At 33.6% G+C, this 17,720-nt stretch overlaps 1 protein-coding gene across 1 annotated transcript; it reads left to right on the plus strand.

Moving 5' to 3' along the window:
* The first annotated feature begins 550 nt into the window (after positions 1 to 550).
* Positions 551 to 15,926, plus strand: LOC129229995 (nucleoside diphosphate kinase homolog 5-like). The gene is made up of 2 exons (XM_054864379.1): positions 551 to 608; positions 14,084 to 15,926. The coding sequence occupies exon 2, from the start codon at positions 14,151 to 14,153 to the stop codon at positions 14,901 to 14,903; it is 753 nt and encodes a 250-aa protein (XP_054720354.1). The 5' UTR covers positions 551 to 608; positions 14,084 to 14,150; the 3' UTR covers positions 14,904 to 15,926.
* Positions 15,927 to 17,720: the final 1,794 nt, after the last annotated feature.

Raw genomic sequence — 17,720 nt, forward strand, 5'->3', positions numbered from 1 at the left:
ACAATTTCAAACACACACACAAATTTACAAATTTGCATAAAAATTGCGACGTGTTTTGGGGTTACAAACAGCCCGCCAAAACGTATCTGCATTTTCATTTTCATTTTTTTCCGAAGTGTCCTTTTTTAAACGTTGTGGATTACATTTGTAGTTGACGTTGTAACCAACGCTTTTTTTTTTTTAACTTGTACACTCCCCCCATTTTTAAAGTCATGGTCTTGTTGGAGCATAAATCAGAGGTCCTAACAAAGTTGTTATTCGAAAAATTTAAAAAATATTTTTTGATATATAACCAATGTATACTGCCAAACAATAAACCATTTTTGAAATCTGTGTCACTAGTTACTTCCTTACAGTTTAGGTGTTCTTTTATTTATGAATAATTCCAGCTTTGTATTGTTCTAAAGAACCTCGTGCGTGATTCACACACACGAGCTCAGCAGGTATCTACGGAAACCGAAAAATGTCTTCCCACCCTAACAGACGATCAATAAATGTTAGAAAGTGACCAACGGCCGGTCGCTGTTACTCAGTTTCATGTAGTTGACACTTCGAAGTGCGCATTGTTTTGGCGGAAATTTTGGGCTTCGTTCGGTTTATACTGAGAGGTAAGTTTTCTAAAATTTCATACTTTCGTAACTTTGTTCTTAATCCTAAAACGGGTTTAAAAAAAAGATTATCATGACTGGTATAATTAAAAACTGCACGAGTTTTATAGGTAATAAATATAGTGAATTTGCTTTTGAAAGTTAACGAATTGCATTTGACGGATCTGGTATGTAATACTCATCCTATTTTTACTTTGGAATTATAACTAACGCAACAGAGCGTTAAAGATGCAAGAGAACTTTTTATGTGTTTTAATATGTTTAACTGCTTTCGTAGCTCTCGGCTGAACTTCAGACAATTAAAAAACTGATTAACAGGCGTTTTTCTAAATTTTTTCATTTCTGTTAAACTAAAAACAAAAACAGGGTTGAATTTTTTTTTCCCCATGGAATACCAAAGAGATTCCACGATCATGAGTGAGACAGTTAACCTAAATTTTCACTAATATTTATGTGTATAAACAAATCACTTATGGCTAGATGTTGAAAATTTGATTTGTGACTGTGAAGCAAATTTATTTTTTCCTAATGTCTTTTTAATTGTTATTTTTCAATGAAGTATCACTGTCATGTGTAGGACACACTTCTGGACATCAAGTTTTCGACTTCTCAGTTCCACATTTCAAAGTCAATTTGCAAAATCCTTACACCCTTCGTTTTTTAGCTTTTTCGAACTCAAGATGTTGGATTCTTTTAATATTCACATTAAAAGTACCTCTACTAACTAAAAAAAAAATTGCACATAAAAACAGTACTATTACTCACGATTTTTTTTTTTCAATCAGAACTACTTTTGTTTGAAGTGTCCTGAAAATGGCGTCACGTGTGGGACAATTTTAATTACCTTATAATCAAGCCCGGGTCTGCGTACCTGCAGTGCGGGGGGGGGGCACGTCATAAAGGGGCCGAACAGCCCAAGAAATTGAAAAAACAGGCATCTTCTGACCAAAACTCGCTTTTGGAGCAATCTTGGGATAAGGAAAATGATGAGTTTGGAGCAGCTTGGAGCAGCAAAACTGAATTTGGAGCAGCCTGGAGCAGTAAGCTTGCAAATTTCGAGCAGCGCAGCAGCAAAAATTTACATTTTGCATCAATTTGGAGCAACTATGTATATTTCACACACATAAATATGTGCGACATGATAAAATAACAAAAAAAAAAGGAGTTTAAGGATGCACAAACACCATAACTCCACCTACTTATTGAAGCTCTCTTAATTACATTTATTATTATTCTTATTTTATTTCGATTTATTTTTATTTTTTTATTATTTATTTATTTATTAATTTTGTCTTATATTTTTAACAAAACACAAGTCTTGTCTTGCTCTACATTTTTCTTACACTTCTTCTGATTTAAATTTAGTGCAAACATTTGCTTTGCTTAATACATCACTGCTTCAGTGCACATTTAAGTTATAGTGCTTTGATACCTATTTTTAAAACTTGTTTGCTTTTATTTAGTTTATATATACATGTAAACGACGTAAGATATGTATACATAAAACTCAAAAACATATTCAAAAAGGCTGAAAAAGAGCAAAAAAAAATGGTTAAATTTGAAACTTTACCTCAACAAGTTACAAGTGAGCTTTAAAGAGCTATTAATTAAAAAAAATTTTCTTTCTTTCTTTTCTTTTTTTTTTTTTTTTTTTGGTAGTGTAAGTTATTTACTTATATTTGACCTTATAATATATAGGCTTTTATGCTATATGCTGAACTACTTGATTAACAAATCTGAAGATCAAGCAAAGGCAACATTAAAACCTTTAATTTTTAACTGTTTAATATTTAATGACAAAATGAATAATGAAATTACAATGAAAAAAAAAAGGTTTTGAGAAATAATTTCATAAGAAGAGGAATCAATACGTTGTGGCCATCTCGAAACTTTCTTCTATATCTTTCTTATAATTCTGATCCCTCCCCATGCTTGACGAAGAAGCAATACTCCCAACAAAAACAAAATTACACACGCCAAAACTTGACGACCATTCCAATTCCCGATTTATCTCAAAAGCAAAGCAAAGCAAAGAATAAAAATTGAAATTTTAAACACCTTGGTTAAAATAATTACAAACACTTATTTGTTAACAAACGCAAGATGACAACAGTTAAAAAGTTTAAATCATCGCGATTTTCTGGTCATTTTCCAACAATTAAAATCACGCGAAATACGCAGACGACAATCTATTACGATTTATCGTTCTTATTGTTGCAATTATAAAGCTATTTTTTTCACACAAAAAAAACAGTCCTCCATGGAGCGATTGACGCCAAAATTGAACCAACGTTGTTTACATATATGGATTCACATTTATTCCAAATTTCATCCAGAGCGTAACATTACTTCTTGAGATATGCACTCACAATGGAAAAAAAAGAACGTTCAATTGCGCCACCCCCTTTTCAGCTGTTGACGCCAAAATAGAATCAGCTCTTATATCCTCTAAGGGCTACTTGTATATAAATTTTTGTTTGATTCCGTTCATTATTTCTTAAGATACAGCAATCAAAATTGAAAACAAAAAACGTTCTGTAGCTCAACCCCCGTTTGAGCTATTGACACCAAAATTGAATCAGCACGTGTACCTGTTAGGGGCAATATATGGACCAAATATTGTTTAATTCCGCCAGTTACTTCTTGGGGAATAGCAGGCACGCATAACTCAAGAAACGTCCCATTGCTCCACCCCGTTGGAGGAATTCGTGGCAAAACCAATGAGCACAAGTTCAGATAGGGGCACATATGTGTACCAAATTTCGTTCGATTTCATGCGGTAGTTTTTGCTGTAGAGCAGCCACAAAAAACTGGTCACACACATACGTGACACACACACACACAGACATTTTCCAAAAATGGTCGAAATGGACTCAGCACACCTCAAAACGTTTAAATCCGTCAAAATTCGAAAATTTGCACGAATCCAATACTTTCTTCTATATATTAGACAGAGCTACCAACTGCTACGAAAAAATCGTACTTTATACGAACTACAGCCTTGAACTACGACGCTACGAAAACATGTCCAAAAAAACCCCGACGATTTTCATTTCTTTCTTTGTTTTTTAATCACAGGTAATTTTTCTGTCATTACAGATAATATAATATTTTAGATAATATTGCTTTTAAATGTATGTTTAAAAACATGCAAAATAATCTTACTATAGGGTCATTCCATACGAAATGAGCAAAATTCGCAAAAAAGTGGTGGCCGCATGGTAACAGATTTTTATGAAATTTGGTATACAGGTTCCTTTTATGCCTATATAAAAATATCTAAAATATTTTTGCTTAAAATTTTTTATTTTAATAGTTACATGCTATTGAAAATTGGTCAAATTGAACAGCATTCTCATAAATGCTAAATGTTGCACTTTTGAAGGCTTGTATCTTATTAACTATTTGATGAAAACACAAAAGTTATATGTTGTTGCAATCTATGGAGTAGGGTAATTAATCTGATATCAGTAAAATTTTCAAAGTTATTATAGTTAACTTTTAACCGAGTTTCAAAAATTGAAAATATTTCAATTTTCTCATAATTAAGCATTTTATTTTTTAATCTCAATCTTTAAGGAATGCATTAGCTTTGATGAAATTAATACCCAATAATGTGTTAAGTATCATAAAAGAAATACCTTACTTTTGAAGTTGTATTTTAACTCCTTTGTCTTCATAATCAGTTTTAAACTTGGTGACATTTTGTAAAATGATGATTTTCCCCTTCACATACACACAAAAATTCAAATGAGGAAAAATTCAGACAACTTTAAAATTTTACAAGAATATAGAGCTGTGTTTCTACTATTTGCTTGAAGAAACTCGAAATTGGTTTTCGATTTCCAAAACGTAAAATAAAATTGAGAAAAATAGCTTTTTTTTTTATTGGTCAATCCATACAGTCTCGACGGATGGGTGCGCTCGACCATTTTTAATTTTTTTTTTTTTTTTTTTTTGAAATTCATATTCCTAAAAGCTACATATGAAAGATGTTTAAAACCACTTTTATTTTTTCTCTCAACTGGACCTTTGATTTTTTAGAGGTCATCAAAAGTGATTTTCGTAGTCAAAAATGGGACCTTTGCATTTTGGCCGAAATCTATTTGAATTACATTTATGACAGTTAATTTAACACTTTGATGTTAAAGTGCATAAGTTGATAGTCTTATATGCTGAGTTACGTAGCTGTAAGTTAATAATTAAAATAATGGCAACAGGTTCAAGTTCAAGATCAAATGTAAAAATTTTACTCATTTCAAAGGGGGATAACTCACGTAGGGGACGGAAACACAAAATGAAATACAACAAAAACTAATCACTGGAACCATGCTAAAAAGAATATGTAACTGTTGCTCTGTGTGTTTGTACACCCTTTATAGATTACAGCCCCTCAAAAATCGGAAAAATGACGAAAATGACATTTTTAGATCCCTATAAACCAAAAGGAGATAGAATTAAAAATAAAATTTCCTGGCCAATTGATTATTCCGTTTAAGTACTATACATGTTATACATATTGTTTTTTATGTTGGGTTTGTAAAAAAAATACAGGTCTTTGAAATTAAGCAATTTTACTAGTCAATTCACACACTAAAACAGAAATAAAAAGTGTGAAAACGTCATGGCACCTTCTTAAATTACGTATATTGTGCCCTATGTAATACATTATACTGAAAAAACATGCTGTAATTTTCAAAATAATTATTTTAATTTGATAACTTAGAAATATTTGAACATGAAAGAGTAGTTTGTACTGTATGGAACCAGTATGGATTGACCCTTATGTGAAATTACGAGAATTCAAGGAATTAGATAGACGACTAAATGATGCAAAAGCAAGTAAAATTAACATTTATTTTAATTAAAAAAATGTACATTTCAGACTGTACTTCATAAACATGCTTTTGAGAAAATGAAACACGAAAGAAATTGTTAGTTTTGCTAAACTTACAAAATAAAATGAAGTAACTAATGAAATTTTAGCTTAGTTCAAGTTACTCTAGTAACAAAAATACGCTGAACCAATGATTAAAATTTAGTAGCATCTAAAAGACACTTCAATATGTTACGTAAAAAAAATTGAGTAAATTTAGAGCATCCCTCATCTTCAAAAAAACATCTAAAACAGAGGAAAAAATGAAATTTTTGGAAATTTTCGATTTTTTAAAGTACAATTTCGTCATCAAGAAATTAATAAACAGTTACTAAATTAGAGCAGATAGTTAGTTATAGATAGTTTTTCAATCTGAATTATTTTTACTGTTATTTTTTCATTAAAAGAGCTAGAAGAGTGATTTAAAATCTGAAGTAAATTGGCAAAATTTCAATCTTTGTTAATATCTCAGATTCAAAAAAAGATCCGAATAAATTTTACTTTGCTCTTTCTCAATATAAAATTGTTCATAGAATGCGGAAATATTTATTTTTTAAGTGTACGTTTATAACTTATGGAGTTATTGAGTCACAAACTGGTAGTGATGGACTCTGAAAATTTAGGCTTAGCGTAAACATCAACTTCTAATTTCAATAACAAAGCAACAAACAGTTTTAAAACTTCCATACTTTGCATTCCCTTATAGATATGTATGGTTTACCTAAATAAAAATTTTCATTGAAATCTGTGACATGTCAGCCACAGCTGATTTGCTCATTTCGCATGGAATGACCCTATAGTTAATGTTAAAGAAAAAGAAAATTTGACATCGATTGTTAGTATTTTTTTCAGAGTAAAGTGTTACTTGTCCAATTGTAAATTTTGTACCTCAGAGTCGGAAGTACGTATGTAACATTATGGTAATTTTACAGGAGAGAGGAAGAACTTTTCTGGAAAGCATGCAAAGGATGGGACGCGCGCTTTCTTAACCCTGGTAAAAAATTGGAAAGGATTTCTTTTTAACGAATTACGTTTACATGGCTTAATGCGGAATAGACTTCTAAATACAATGCACTAATAAACGGCAAATCGCCATTTTTGGACGTCAGTCTGGCTCTGGGGTACAGAATCTAAACGTAAATTATTCATTGCGTCTGTTGCATTCGTAAATAAATGTGCCGTTTTATCCCCCCCCCCCCAAAAAAAAAAAACTCTGCTACTAATTTAGTTTTTCAAAAGTTGGCAGCTTTGATATTAGATATTGAAGAAATTAAAATTTAGACAGGCTAAGAATATGGAAGAAATGCCTGAATCTGAGAAACTTGTAATGTCTGCATATTTAGTGCCAGAGCATTAGAATTTCCCGATTTTTGCTGTCTTAAGTGTCTCTAACCAAAATTAAAGATCAATTTTTTGTCCTAAAATCTTAAGAAACCCAAGATTAAGAACTGGTGGAAAATATTAATTTTTAGATGGCATTCGCTCAAATCAATTTGGATACAACTGGACTGAAATTTTCGAGTGGACGTGACAAAAAGACAAACTTACAAGTCTTCTTCTTCTGAAAACAAAAGATAAGAATGGCTGAAAATAATGGTCAATATAAAATTTTTCAAGTTAAAGGAGCAGAATCACATAATAAATTAAAACGATCGCGTTTTTCGAACTGGTCTGCAAACCTTCTCAGGACTTAAAGGAACAAACTTTGAAAATTTCAGCAAAATCGGCCCGGTGGTTCTCGAGTTTTGTGAGTTCAAACACACAGACGCTTTTTGGAGACTTCATTTTATACTATGTAGAGATTTATTTATTTATTTAAGTTGTGAATTGTCTTGTTTTCTTTAAATGTTGCAAGAAACAACTGGGGAAAACGAAGTACCAAGAGATACCCAAAAACACTTTACATTTGAAGTTGGGAAATCCTAAAAAATAAGTCATGCAGACTTCAATGTATTTTTCCCCAAGAATTTAACTTATAAACTTATTCCTTTTTTATTTTTTCTTCTCATAACAAAATATCGTCTGTGAACTTAGCCTAAAATTTTGTTATTTCTGGTTTTTTTTTTTTTTTTTTTTTTTTTTTTTTGGGAGGGGAGGAAGACTGCTTTTTCTTTTTTTTTTTTTCCAAAAACATATTTATAGGGTTAGTTGAAAAAATGGAAAAAGAATTTCAAAATTCAAACTTTAGATTTTAGCATTTCTTATGGATGAATTGAAACACAAAAAGCTGTGCATTGTGTCTAAGACCACTCTAAGAGTAATTGAATATGAAAAATATGACTTTGTGACTTTTTCAGCAAAAGAAATCGTGTTTCCTTTTACCCCAGCGTGTTTCTGTTTACCTCACAGACCAGGGAATAAATGTTACACCTCATTTATTGACTCCAGAAGATTGATGTCGGCAGATAAAACCGCACTACACAATTAATTTTGAAACTTAAGGATTTCTACACCAACATCACTCGAGCTATGTTCCATTGAAATACACTGCCAGCTCAGTCAATTCCAGCCGAGGATTGCAGTTTCGTGCTTATTAGCACTCATCAGCCCGGCATAGGAAGTGACTGAGCTGGAGGTGGAAAACCTCTTAAGGAAGCCAAGAGTGCCAAACAAACTGGTGGCTAATATAGAATTAGCACAGATCATACGAGTAACTGAAGCAATGGTTTCAATGGAAGCAAAACTTTTAAAACTTGTGGTCTTAAAAAAGCAATTTTAGACTATCTTTGCTGATAATGAGGCGGGGGGGGGGGAGGTACAGCGACCTCAGCGGAAATTTCTAGAGACTTAAAAACGCAGTATAGGTTGAATTTATTGACGTTAGGATAAGTGCTGGAACTTAGGGACTGTCCCGATCGATTTCTTTTTAATAGATCGACATCAACTCCTCCCCCTCCCCGGCAAGTTTTCGAAATTGACGTTTAAAAAAATTAATTGTAGAAAATCTTTGAAGATTTTACGGGAAAAAAGGTTCTGGTGCTCTGACCTGGAAAATATTTCAAAATTTTGGTCTTAAAAACTTAAGCAATGATTTATATTCAGGAGCTATTCCACTTCATGTTTTTGTACGTGTGGTTTAAAGAACCCAATTGTGCATGATTTTGTAATATTAGTATAGGGCCAGTAATTTCGAAGATTAAAGCTCCAAAAACGCAATTTTAAGCATTTTTCGATATCGCTAAATATTCGGGGGTTTCACCTGGAAATTTTGCGAAATTGAAGAGCTGGAAACGAAATTTCAGATGTTCCATTAGTGTCATGTTAGTGAGAAATTGATAACAAAATTGTCTGGAATGGTTTTGTTTCTTCTCTGTGCTATGTATGATTTTCGACATCCTATTAACTACTAACTACAAATATCTATACAACCCAATGGCAGGGGTCCGCCCTAAATATTGGTCTATGAAAGGGGTCCGCTGGCGTTTGGGAATAACGTTTGGGAAGCCCTGGTATAGAGCAAATAATGAAAAAAACTCCGTGTTCATAATTTTCATAGCGGTTTATTGCTATTTCAAAGTAAAAATATAATGAATAATAATACAGTAAAACGATCAGTGATAAATTCGTTCGTATAAAAAAAAGGTAAAAAGTATAGCTTAATTGAACAAGAAGTTCTGTCTAGAACTAGACGAGCCTACTTTCCCGTATACCCATACTACTTTCTAGTACCTGATCAATATTCTCAAAAGTAGCTAAAATCGCAAATTTTTTCAAACATATTTTTAAAATACTTTAAGCTGATTTCTAGGAATAAAATATTCCTCACTCATCAAAAAAAAAAAAAAAAAAAAAAAAAATAGATGCTTAAAAAAAAAAAAAAAAAAGCAGCAATTTTTAAACAAAGCAGCTAATACACTTCTTTCCATTAAAAAAAATCTTTAACAGCTTTCAAAACGAAAAAATAATAATTAAAATTCATAAGCTCATTTAAATGAATACATCATATCAAAAAAAAAATCGTTTCTTTTTCCCCTGTTGCCAAAAACATTTTTTTAAATGAATTAATGCACTTACCAAAATAAATAAAAACAATCAAGTGCCCCTAAATTCTCGGAGTCGAAGTCTGGAGTTTGGTGTCAAGAGCTATTTCCAGCAAAATTTGTTTGAAGTAAATCCGCCTTCAAGTACGGAATCTACATTGGCTTTCAGTTTCCCCGTAGGCGCTAATGTTAAGGGATTTGAACTGTTCAAAATTGAACAGAAAATTGTTCAAATTAAAAAGATATTTTATATACAAGTTTTTTATCAAACGCTTTTTCCTACAAAGTTTGTTTGAAGCAAATTCGCCTCACAGTTCGGAATTGCCTTGAATTTCCCCGTAGGCGATAATGTTAAGTTTTTTTGAATTGTTCAAAATGGAACAAAAAATAGTTCAAATCAAAAAGTGAATTATGGGAATGAGGTGTCCTCGCCGAGATCTTTCGAACAAAAAAAAGTTTGTTCGAATCGGACTATTCATTCAAAAGTTATTAGGGAAGGGGGACAGACAGACAGACCGACAGACATTTTCCCCATCTCAATACCCTACTTTCCAATTTTTAATTTTCAATATTTATTTAACTATTTTATTTGTTTTTGACTTTTTTTTTGTTTGTTTGTTTTTTGCGATATTTTTAAGATGCATTAAGCCTTCTTTCATGCTTTTTTTCTTCTTTTTCTGACTTTTACTGGGAAAGTAGGCTAAAAATGGCTACATTTACTTACAATAATAATGATTTTTAGAAAGTAAAGGGAGACAAAAGGGTTGGCACATTAAACAATAATTCAACAGTGTTTTTTCTTGCTAAGTTATTAAAAATTTCATCACAATTCAGGTTTTCCATCGAAATTCGTTTCCTCTAATTTTACCAAAGATCGCCTATAAAGCGGTTTTAAGACTACAAAATCAAAAAATTTCCCTAAATGGGCCACAAATTTCTCCTCCTCTATTATCAGCTAAGATCTTCTAAAGCTGCATTTTTAGAGCCATAATTTCAAACATTTGCGGAGAAGAGCCTCCAAACCCCCTCTCTCTAATATAATCAGACAACAATTGCTTTTGTAAAGTTTCAATTTTGAAAAATGAACGGGGGATAACATCCCAACTTTTTCTTCTCCTAACATTACCTCAGTTCGTCTAAAATGCATTTTTAAGGCTGCAAAAAGAAAATTTCCGGATTGAGAAACTCCGGATCTTCTTATTTCTGAGTAAATACTTAGATTTAGTAATTACTAATGACTCCCTCTTAAATCATAAGCTGAATCTTCCTCCTCTTCTCTCTTTCTATATATATTATATACACACATATATCTATATTTTACAAAACTGAGGGGCCGCCAATTTCATACACACTCTTTTTTTTTTCAGCAATCACGATTGCTTATTGTTCTCATTTGACCGTTTTTGAGGTCCGTGCCTTTTTCAGCTTGGACCAGAAGCCTTTGCAGCACCACCACCCACCGTCCTCTGCAGGCGGCGCAGCGCAGCTGCTCCGGTCCTGAGCTATCCGCTTCTCCTTGTCGGAAGCGTCCATGTCCTACACACACGCACACACACATGCCTACGTGCATACGCACAGGTCTACGCACACACACACACAACTATGCAAACGTAACCGCCCAGGAGGAGAGGCAGGCTTGGAGGGGGGGACAGGAGCTGTTTCTAGAAACAATAACTCCAATGGGTAGGGTCCTGTCTCAGTTCGTGATTGCGAAAAACATAATTTGAATTCAAAATTTCAGAATTCAAATTAATTTTCTTTTCTTGACTTTGCGACGGCTCCAGCTCCCTGCTTCTCAGTTCTCTACCTTTTAGGTTGAGTTACCGTGTAGCTTGTTGGAAAATATGGTCTAATTATTCCCATAATGGGAATCGAGCTCGATCCAATGGGACAACTACTTTAACACAAAACTTACTTTGCAGAATAACTCATAATTCAACTTTTTTTTCTCTCTCTCTATTTTAAAGTCTCCTCTCTCCCTGCACATAAACATTATTCAGCTCAAGAACGTTTTTAAAATTTTTCTTTTCTGTTCGCTAAACCATATTAAACAGTAAAAACTTCCAAAAAAAGATAGTATTAACTAGTTAGCATATTTTATTATTTAGTTTAATCAGAACACTCCTTATCTGATGCAGTTTTGCAGTTTCGCTACCTTTTTTTTTTTTACCTAGAGTTATGAAATGAGTAAAGAATGTTCTTATAATTTGGAGGCATCCAATATACCGTAACATTGGAAATTAATCCCAGCCAAAGAAAGGAAGTAAGTAAATAGCACGTTGAATGTTCCAGTGGCGTACCCAGAAATTAATTTATGGGCTACAGTTCTGACAATCCACCCCTGAGAGTACGCCACTACATCCTACTGTGCAATAATTAGAAACAGCAATAAATATTTTTTGCGAAGCATTAGTGAACAGACCGTTTTTACAACACCAACAAGAAAAATCGATCGCTAACAAATCTAAACATAGCACTCTGTTAACAAGAAAGTACAAAATAAATAATTATAATAAATAATTACAATAAATCAATTAATATATTTATATATATCATTCGTTTTATTTACTTTTTAAAGTACATCCAAGCAATTGTAGCAAAATAAATTTAAATACATTTCTTAAAAACACATGTGGGGAAAATTTTACGAAAGCAAATACACGCACATGGTCCTCGTCATTTGTGTCAGAGAGCTAAAGTGAATCATTATTTTGTGCGAACACTGGAAATCTCAAAACACGGCGTCTTGCGGAAAGGCCCTAAGCAATAGTTAAGGCCCCTATATATACGAGCCGACGCATCAGCTTAAGATTAGCCTTTTTGGATCGGAGAGCGTGTTTGAGTGGTTTTCTTTTCTGGCGAGTTATCGCGTTTGGTGATTATTCACTGTGAGCGGCACGTGAATTTTCGGCAAATTTGGCGAAATCCGAAACTTTGCTGTGGTAACCCTAGTAGTGCAACAATGAAAAATCCGATCCAAAATGGCTAAACTTAAGCTGATGCGTCGGCCTGTCTATATAGCGGCTCTAGCAATAGTTAGCTCAATATAACTCTCTTGGAGATCATTCGACATAGACAGGGTGGGGCCTTGAAGCTCTTTTAGAAACAAAAACGGTAATAAGATGTTCTATGTGTTTTGACAGTTGAGGACTGCACATTGATTCGACATCGTTATCAACAAAATCGGGGCAATTTTCAGTCCTGCTGGTAAATAAAAAAAAGATGTGGCTCATTTGCTAAGATCTACGTTGCAATGTGATTGGTGTGATGTAAAAGGAAGTGAGATCCTCAGCCCGAGGGCCATCTCTTTTCTCTCCGCCCCGTCTTTTCCTACAATGATCGTTAGGATAAGAAGGGATAACGATCCCCTATGGGGTGTTAAAAGGAAATGAATTGCAGGAAGTCTAAAAATAACTTATTATCCTTTACGATATTTTCTATTGCAAGCAAAAAAAATCCTTCCTTTCTCAAATGAAAAAAAAAAAAAAAAAATACAATAAAATTTTACATAAGAAAAAAGGCGACTGTCGATCGGCGCCTTTTGAAGCTGCGCACTGGGCATTTGCCCAAATGCCCGCATAGCCAGTTCAACCCTGACTGTTAGAAAAGTAGCCGATCTTGTTTTCTTGTGTAAAACATTGTTGGATTAAAAGAGGTACGCTTGCAAGAGTAATTTCAAGCCTTTGTGCGCACGTGTAAATTTTTTCCGTCTGTCCACTGCTGGCAAACACAGTTTGACAGGCGTGACATGTAATTCTGTCGAAATTTTAATTTCAAGGAAAATTACGGAACAACTGAAGCAGCACTATTGAACCAAATTTTACTAGAATAAAGGCGATAGCCATGTGGAAACCATTCAGAAGATGCATACGACTGTACTTTCGGTGACGATTTTACTGCACATTGCTTGCACGTGGTTTAGACGTTTTGGCGAAAAACTTTACTTCTGTGCTTCAACAAGCACAGGTTTTTTATTCTCCAGGTGTGATCCCCTGCGACTTCAGGATGTTCCCCAAACTCAAGAGGCGATTGAATGGTACGAAATTTCAGACAAGGGAGGGCATTACGACAGCCAAGCTAAACTTCTTTCTGAAACAAACCTTCGTAAACTGCTTCCAACAGTGATAGCACCGTTGGGAGAAGCGTGGGAGTCCCTAAGGGACTACTATGAGGGCTGAGGGGGATTAGTAGTGATCACAATACAAGATCAAAATGTAATATCGGTACTCCATTTTTTTTTTATGTGACAGCGAAATACTGGTATTAGAAATTTTTCTAAAAGAGATCTAAAACATACTTCTTTAGGGACAAATGAGGCACTGAGAAACAAAGGGATGTAAGTGCCAAAATTAAAAACTTGGAGATAACCATACAGAAACATCCTGGTTGGACTACGTTCTATTTTTCGAGAAAAAAAAATTCTTGTATTGACGTCAAACGTGAGTTTTAGTGCTTAAAATGTAAATATTACTTTTCAACCGCACATTTTGCTAATTAACCTTCTACACAAACTATTGCAACTATTTTCATCTTTAGATATATACTCTAATACAACTACCAACCTTACCGATTTAAATTGAGAGTTTAAAAGAACTAATTTCTTTTATTTGCGTTTTCAGGCTTTTTTTCACCAGGATTTGAAACAGAAACATTTACTCAACAGTGTTGATGACTCTATAATAAAATATGGAGACTAAACCAAAGGTGCTAAAAGAAAGTCCTACACCAAGTGTAGAAGAATTTGAAAGAACATTAGTTGTCGTGAAACCCGATGCGATCTCAAAAATTAGAGCTATTGAATACATGATTCGAAGTTCTGGATTGTTCACACTGCACAGAAGACGTATGTATCTCAAGCCTGAACAAGCACGAGATTTTTACATACGATCCGTTCAAGACGAAGAAGCCGCTAAGTATTTCAAGTTATACAAAGAGTTAATAGAAAGGGACAAAATACTGCATCCTAATCGAAAAAATGTGCCAGTCATCAACATCAGCGACTTTGAAGATGAAAGGAGCAGCACCAACATGGATGAATTCGTTGACTTCATGACGAGCGGTCCAATTGAAGTATTCGTCATCGCTGGAAGGGGTGCAGCGAACAAACTTATTCAACTGGTGGGCCCCGATGACCCAAAAGTTGCCAGAGAGACTAATCCGGACAGCATTAGAGCGAAGTTTGGTGGTGAAACGAATCTCAGAAATGCTGTCTACTGTAGCTCATCGCCCGCAAAAGCTGAGAAGGATATCAGGTTTTTCTTCCCGGATTCTAAATTTGATGCGGAATGCAAATTGGGGGTTTCAGGGGAGTATCTGTCGAAGGCTGTGAATCCAATATTACTGAAAGGCTTGATTCAGTTATGCAGGCAAAAACCAGATAACCCTTTAGTATGGTTAGCCGACTGGTTGTTGGCAAACAATCCAAATAGTAAGACGTAAAACATCTGACATCAGCTACATATCAGTAAAAAGTTAATTTTCCAAAAGTTCGCTCATAAAAATGTCTTTTAAGTAAAATTCAGATTGATAAGTGTTTTTGGAACACTTATAGTATTGTATTGATGAGAAATTGCCTTGAAATATCGATTTATTAGAGTATGCTGTTTAATATGGAATGCAAAGCTTTAAAAATACAGCGAATAATGGGATAATAATACTCGTCATTACGTTGAATTTGAAAGAGGAATGAGAGGGGTGCGAGCTCTCCGTGTAAAAGAAATACGGTGTTTTACGGGTTTTTTTAGATTGGAAATATAATTGTAATGATGTAGAAGTGTACGTGTGTCGTTGTCTACAAAATGTTTATAAATTAAGAACATATTCATTTATCTCGTCTGGATTAAGATATAACTGGATAAACAGTCCAGATAATACCAGTGTTTTTCAAGCCTATAAACAAATTGATTCTTTGTTATGAGTAAGTAAAAAAACTAATAATGATGCTATCGGGGTCGTTTCCAACAATAGGCAAGACTAGCCGGCTACCTAGGGCGACAAAAAGGCTAAGAAAGAAAGAGTTGAAAATCACTAAGCATAAAATTCAAGAGAAAGAAATTTAAATGTTAAATAACAGGTTGAAAGGTTTAAGGCACAGCAATTTTAATTTCTCAATAAATAAAATGTTTAAACAAAGAGTTAAACACTTTAAAAACACACTGCAAAATTGTAGTTAGAAGGGTTAGCTAAAAACAATAGTTGTACTCAAGCTAGGCTATAGTGCAATGGCAGATTTTCTACGGTCGGGACGCATAGGGCGGCAGAAAACCTTGAAACAACCCTAGATTCTACCAGTATCCTTGAAAAAAGTTCAGAAAAGAAATTGTAAATTTTTTTAATGAAACAATGGTGCATTTGAAGTAAAAAATAATTAATTTTCATTCGTCAATCTATTCAAAAATAAATGACACCTAATTATACGTAAAATAAAGTTCTGGGTGATAATCACGTTTATGTGTTTTTGTTATAAATTATTACATTAACATTTATTCGTTGTTGTAGGCGTTGATTCAACAGCATTAATTCTGATTCAATGCATTTTGTTTTCATGCATACACAAACAAAATAATAATAATAATAATAATTAATTCATAAATTTGTAATTAAAATACATCAAATTGGAAATTGTTTCAAAAATAATACCCAATTTTATTTCCAAAAAGGTTTTTTTCATTGTTTTAGTGAAATCAATAGAATATTTAAGGGCAGTTTTATCATTGTATACGGCTTCGTAAAATAAACTTTGAAAATATGCATTCTGTTAATTCCGTTGAAACAAATGTTACATTATAAGGCATTAGAAATTCACACAAATCCTGAGCTATTAAACTATTCTTTTTAAATTTTATACCGTACATAAAAACCAGGAATAACTTAGAAAATATAAATGAAGAAATGAAATTAGATTCTACACTACAGGAATTCTTTCACTGAGCAACAATTTTTACTGAGCATTTAATTTTTTAAGACACTTTTTCTTTCCAATGCAAAATGAGCATTTTTTATTAATTCAAAAATTTTACAGCCTGTTCTCTCCCCCTAAGCAGTGGCGTGCGCACGGGGTCACCATGGGTACCGAGGTACCCCCATTAGCTCTAAAAAAAGAAGAAAGAAGAAGGAAAAAAAAGAACCAACGAGTTCACAAGTCCAAAGCACCATACTGTTTTGCTGTAATGTGCAGGCGACTGAAATGAAATTGAGGTGTCTGTGGCTGACTGGCAAGGAAGTTTCTTCTAACCAGCTTCTACATCACACACCCAACTTTCATCATTTCTTCTTCCTGTACACGCATTTCATTTATGTTATGACATTATTAAAAAAATGTTTTAAAGAAACGGTGCTGCAGAGAGGAAAAACTTGTGGTTCGTGAAATCAAGTCATGTTCTAAATTTGAATGGGAACTCTTTTTGACACCCTTCAAATGGATTGTTACCCCCCTTTTTACACAAATGAAGTTCACAACATTTTAACACTTAATAAAAATATTCAGGACTATCATGCTTTTCACGAAAGAAAAATAAGGATGCTGGTGCGAAAATTTAAGGTGCTCAGTGGCGTACCTAGAGGGTCTAGCGTTCCTGATTAACTTTAAGGATAGCGCGCTCGCCCCATATACTGGTTCATAGAAATTAATTAATGGAAATAACATTAGCTATTCATTAGGAAATATTAGAATGTAATCGTAAGTAAAATATTCTCGCAGAAGTAGGAGGATAATGTTATCTCTCTCCTCGGAAAGTCTCGTAGTTGTAAAATCGCAGTTTTAAACTAATGTTAGGTCTTGGGGGGGAGAAGAGGTTTGGGTTTCCTTCCCGGCAAATTTTGCGATTGAATTCATAAAAACGCAATGGTAGATTACCTTCGACAATTTTGGAGAGAGGGGGCTACAAGGTGTTCTCCCCAGTAATTTTAGAAATTATAATTCTCAAAACGCAGTTTTAGACAATTCCATGTAATTATAGGGAGGAAAGATTCAAGGCCTCTCTGGAAACTTTTCGAAACTGAAGCTCTAAAAATGTTATTTTATCCCACCTTCGATAATGTTAGGGGAGGAGGTTTTGCGACTCTCACTCTGAACGTCTACGAAGTTGAAGCCAAAATTTAATACAATCTTGAATGTTTTCGGAAAAAACTGGGAGACCCCGGAAAATTTTTGAAGTTGCCGAAGTTTAAAATCCCAGGTTTAGTCGATATTTTTTATTATTTGTGGGAAGAGTTAGCTCCCTTTTTAAGTTGTAATATATTGTATCTTACTTGAAT

Source organism: Uloborus diversus, chromosome 9, assembly GCF_026930045.1.
Source record: "Uloborus diversus isolate 005 chromosome 9, Udiv.v.3.1, whole genome shotgun sequence".
NCBI lineage: Eukaryota > Metazoa > Arthropoda > Arachnida > Araneae > Uloboridae > Uloborus > Uloborus diversus.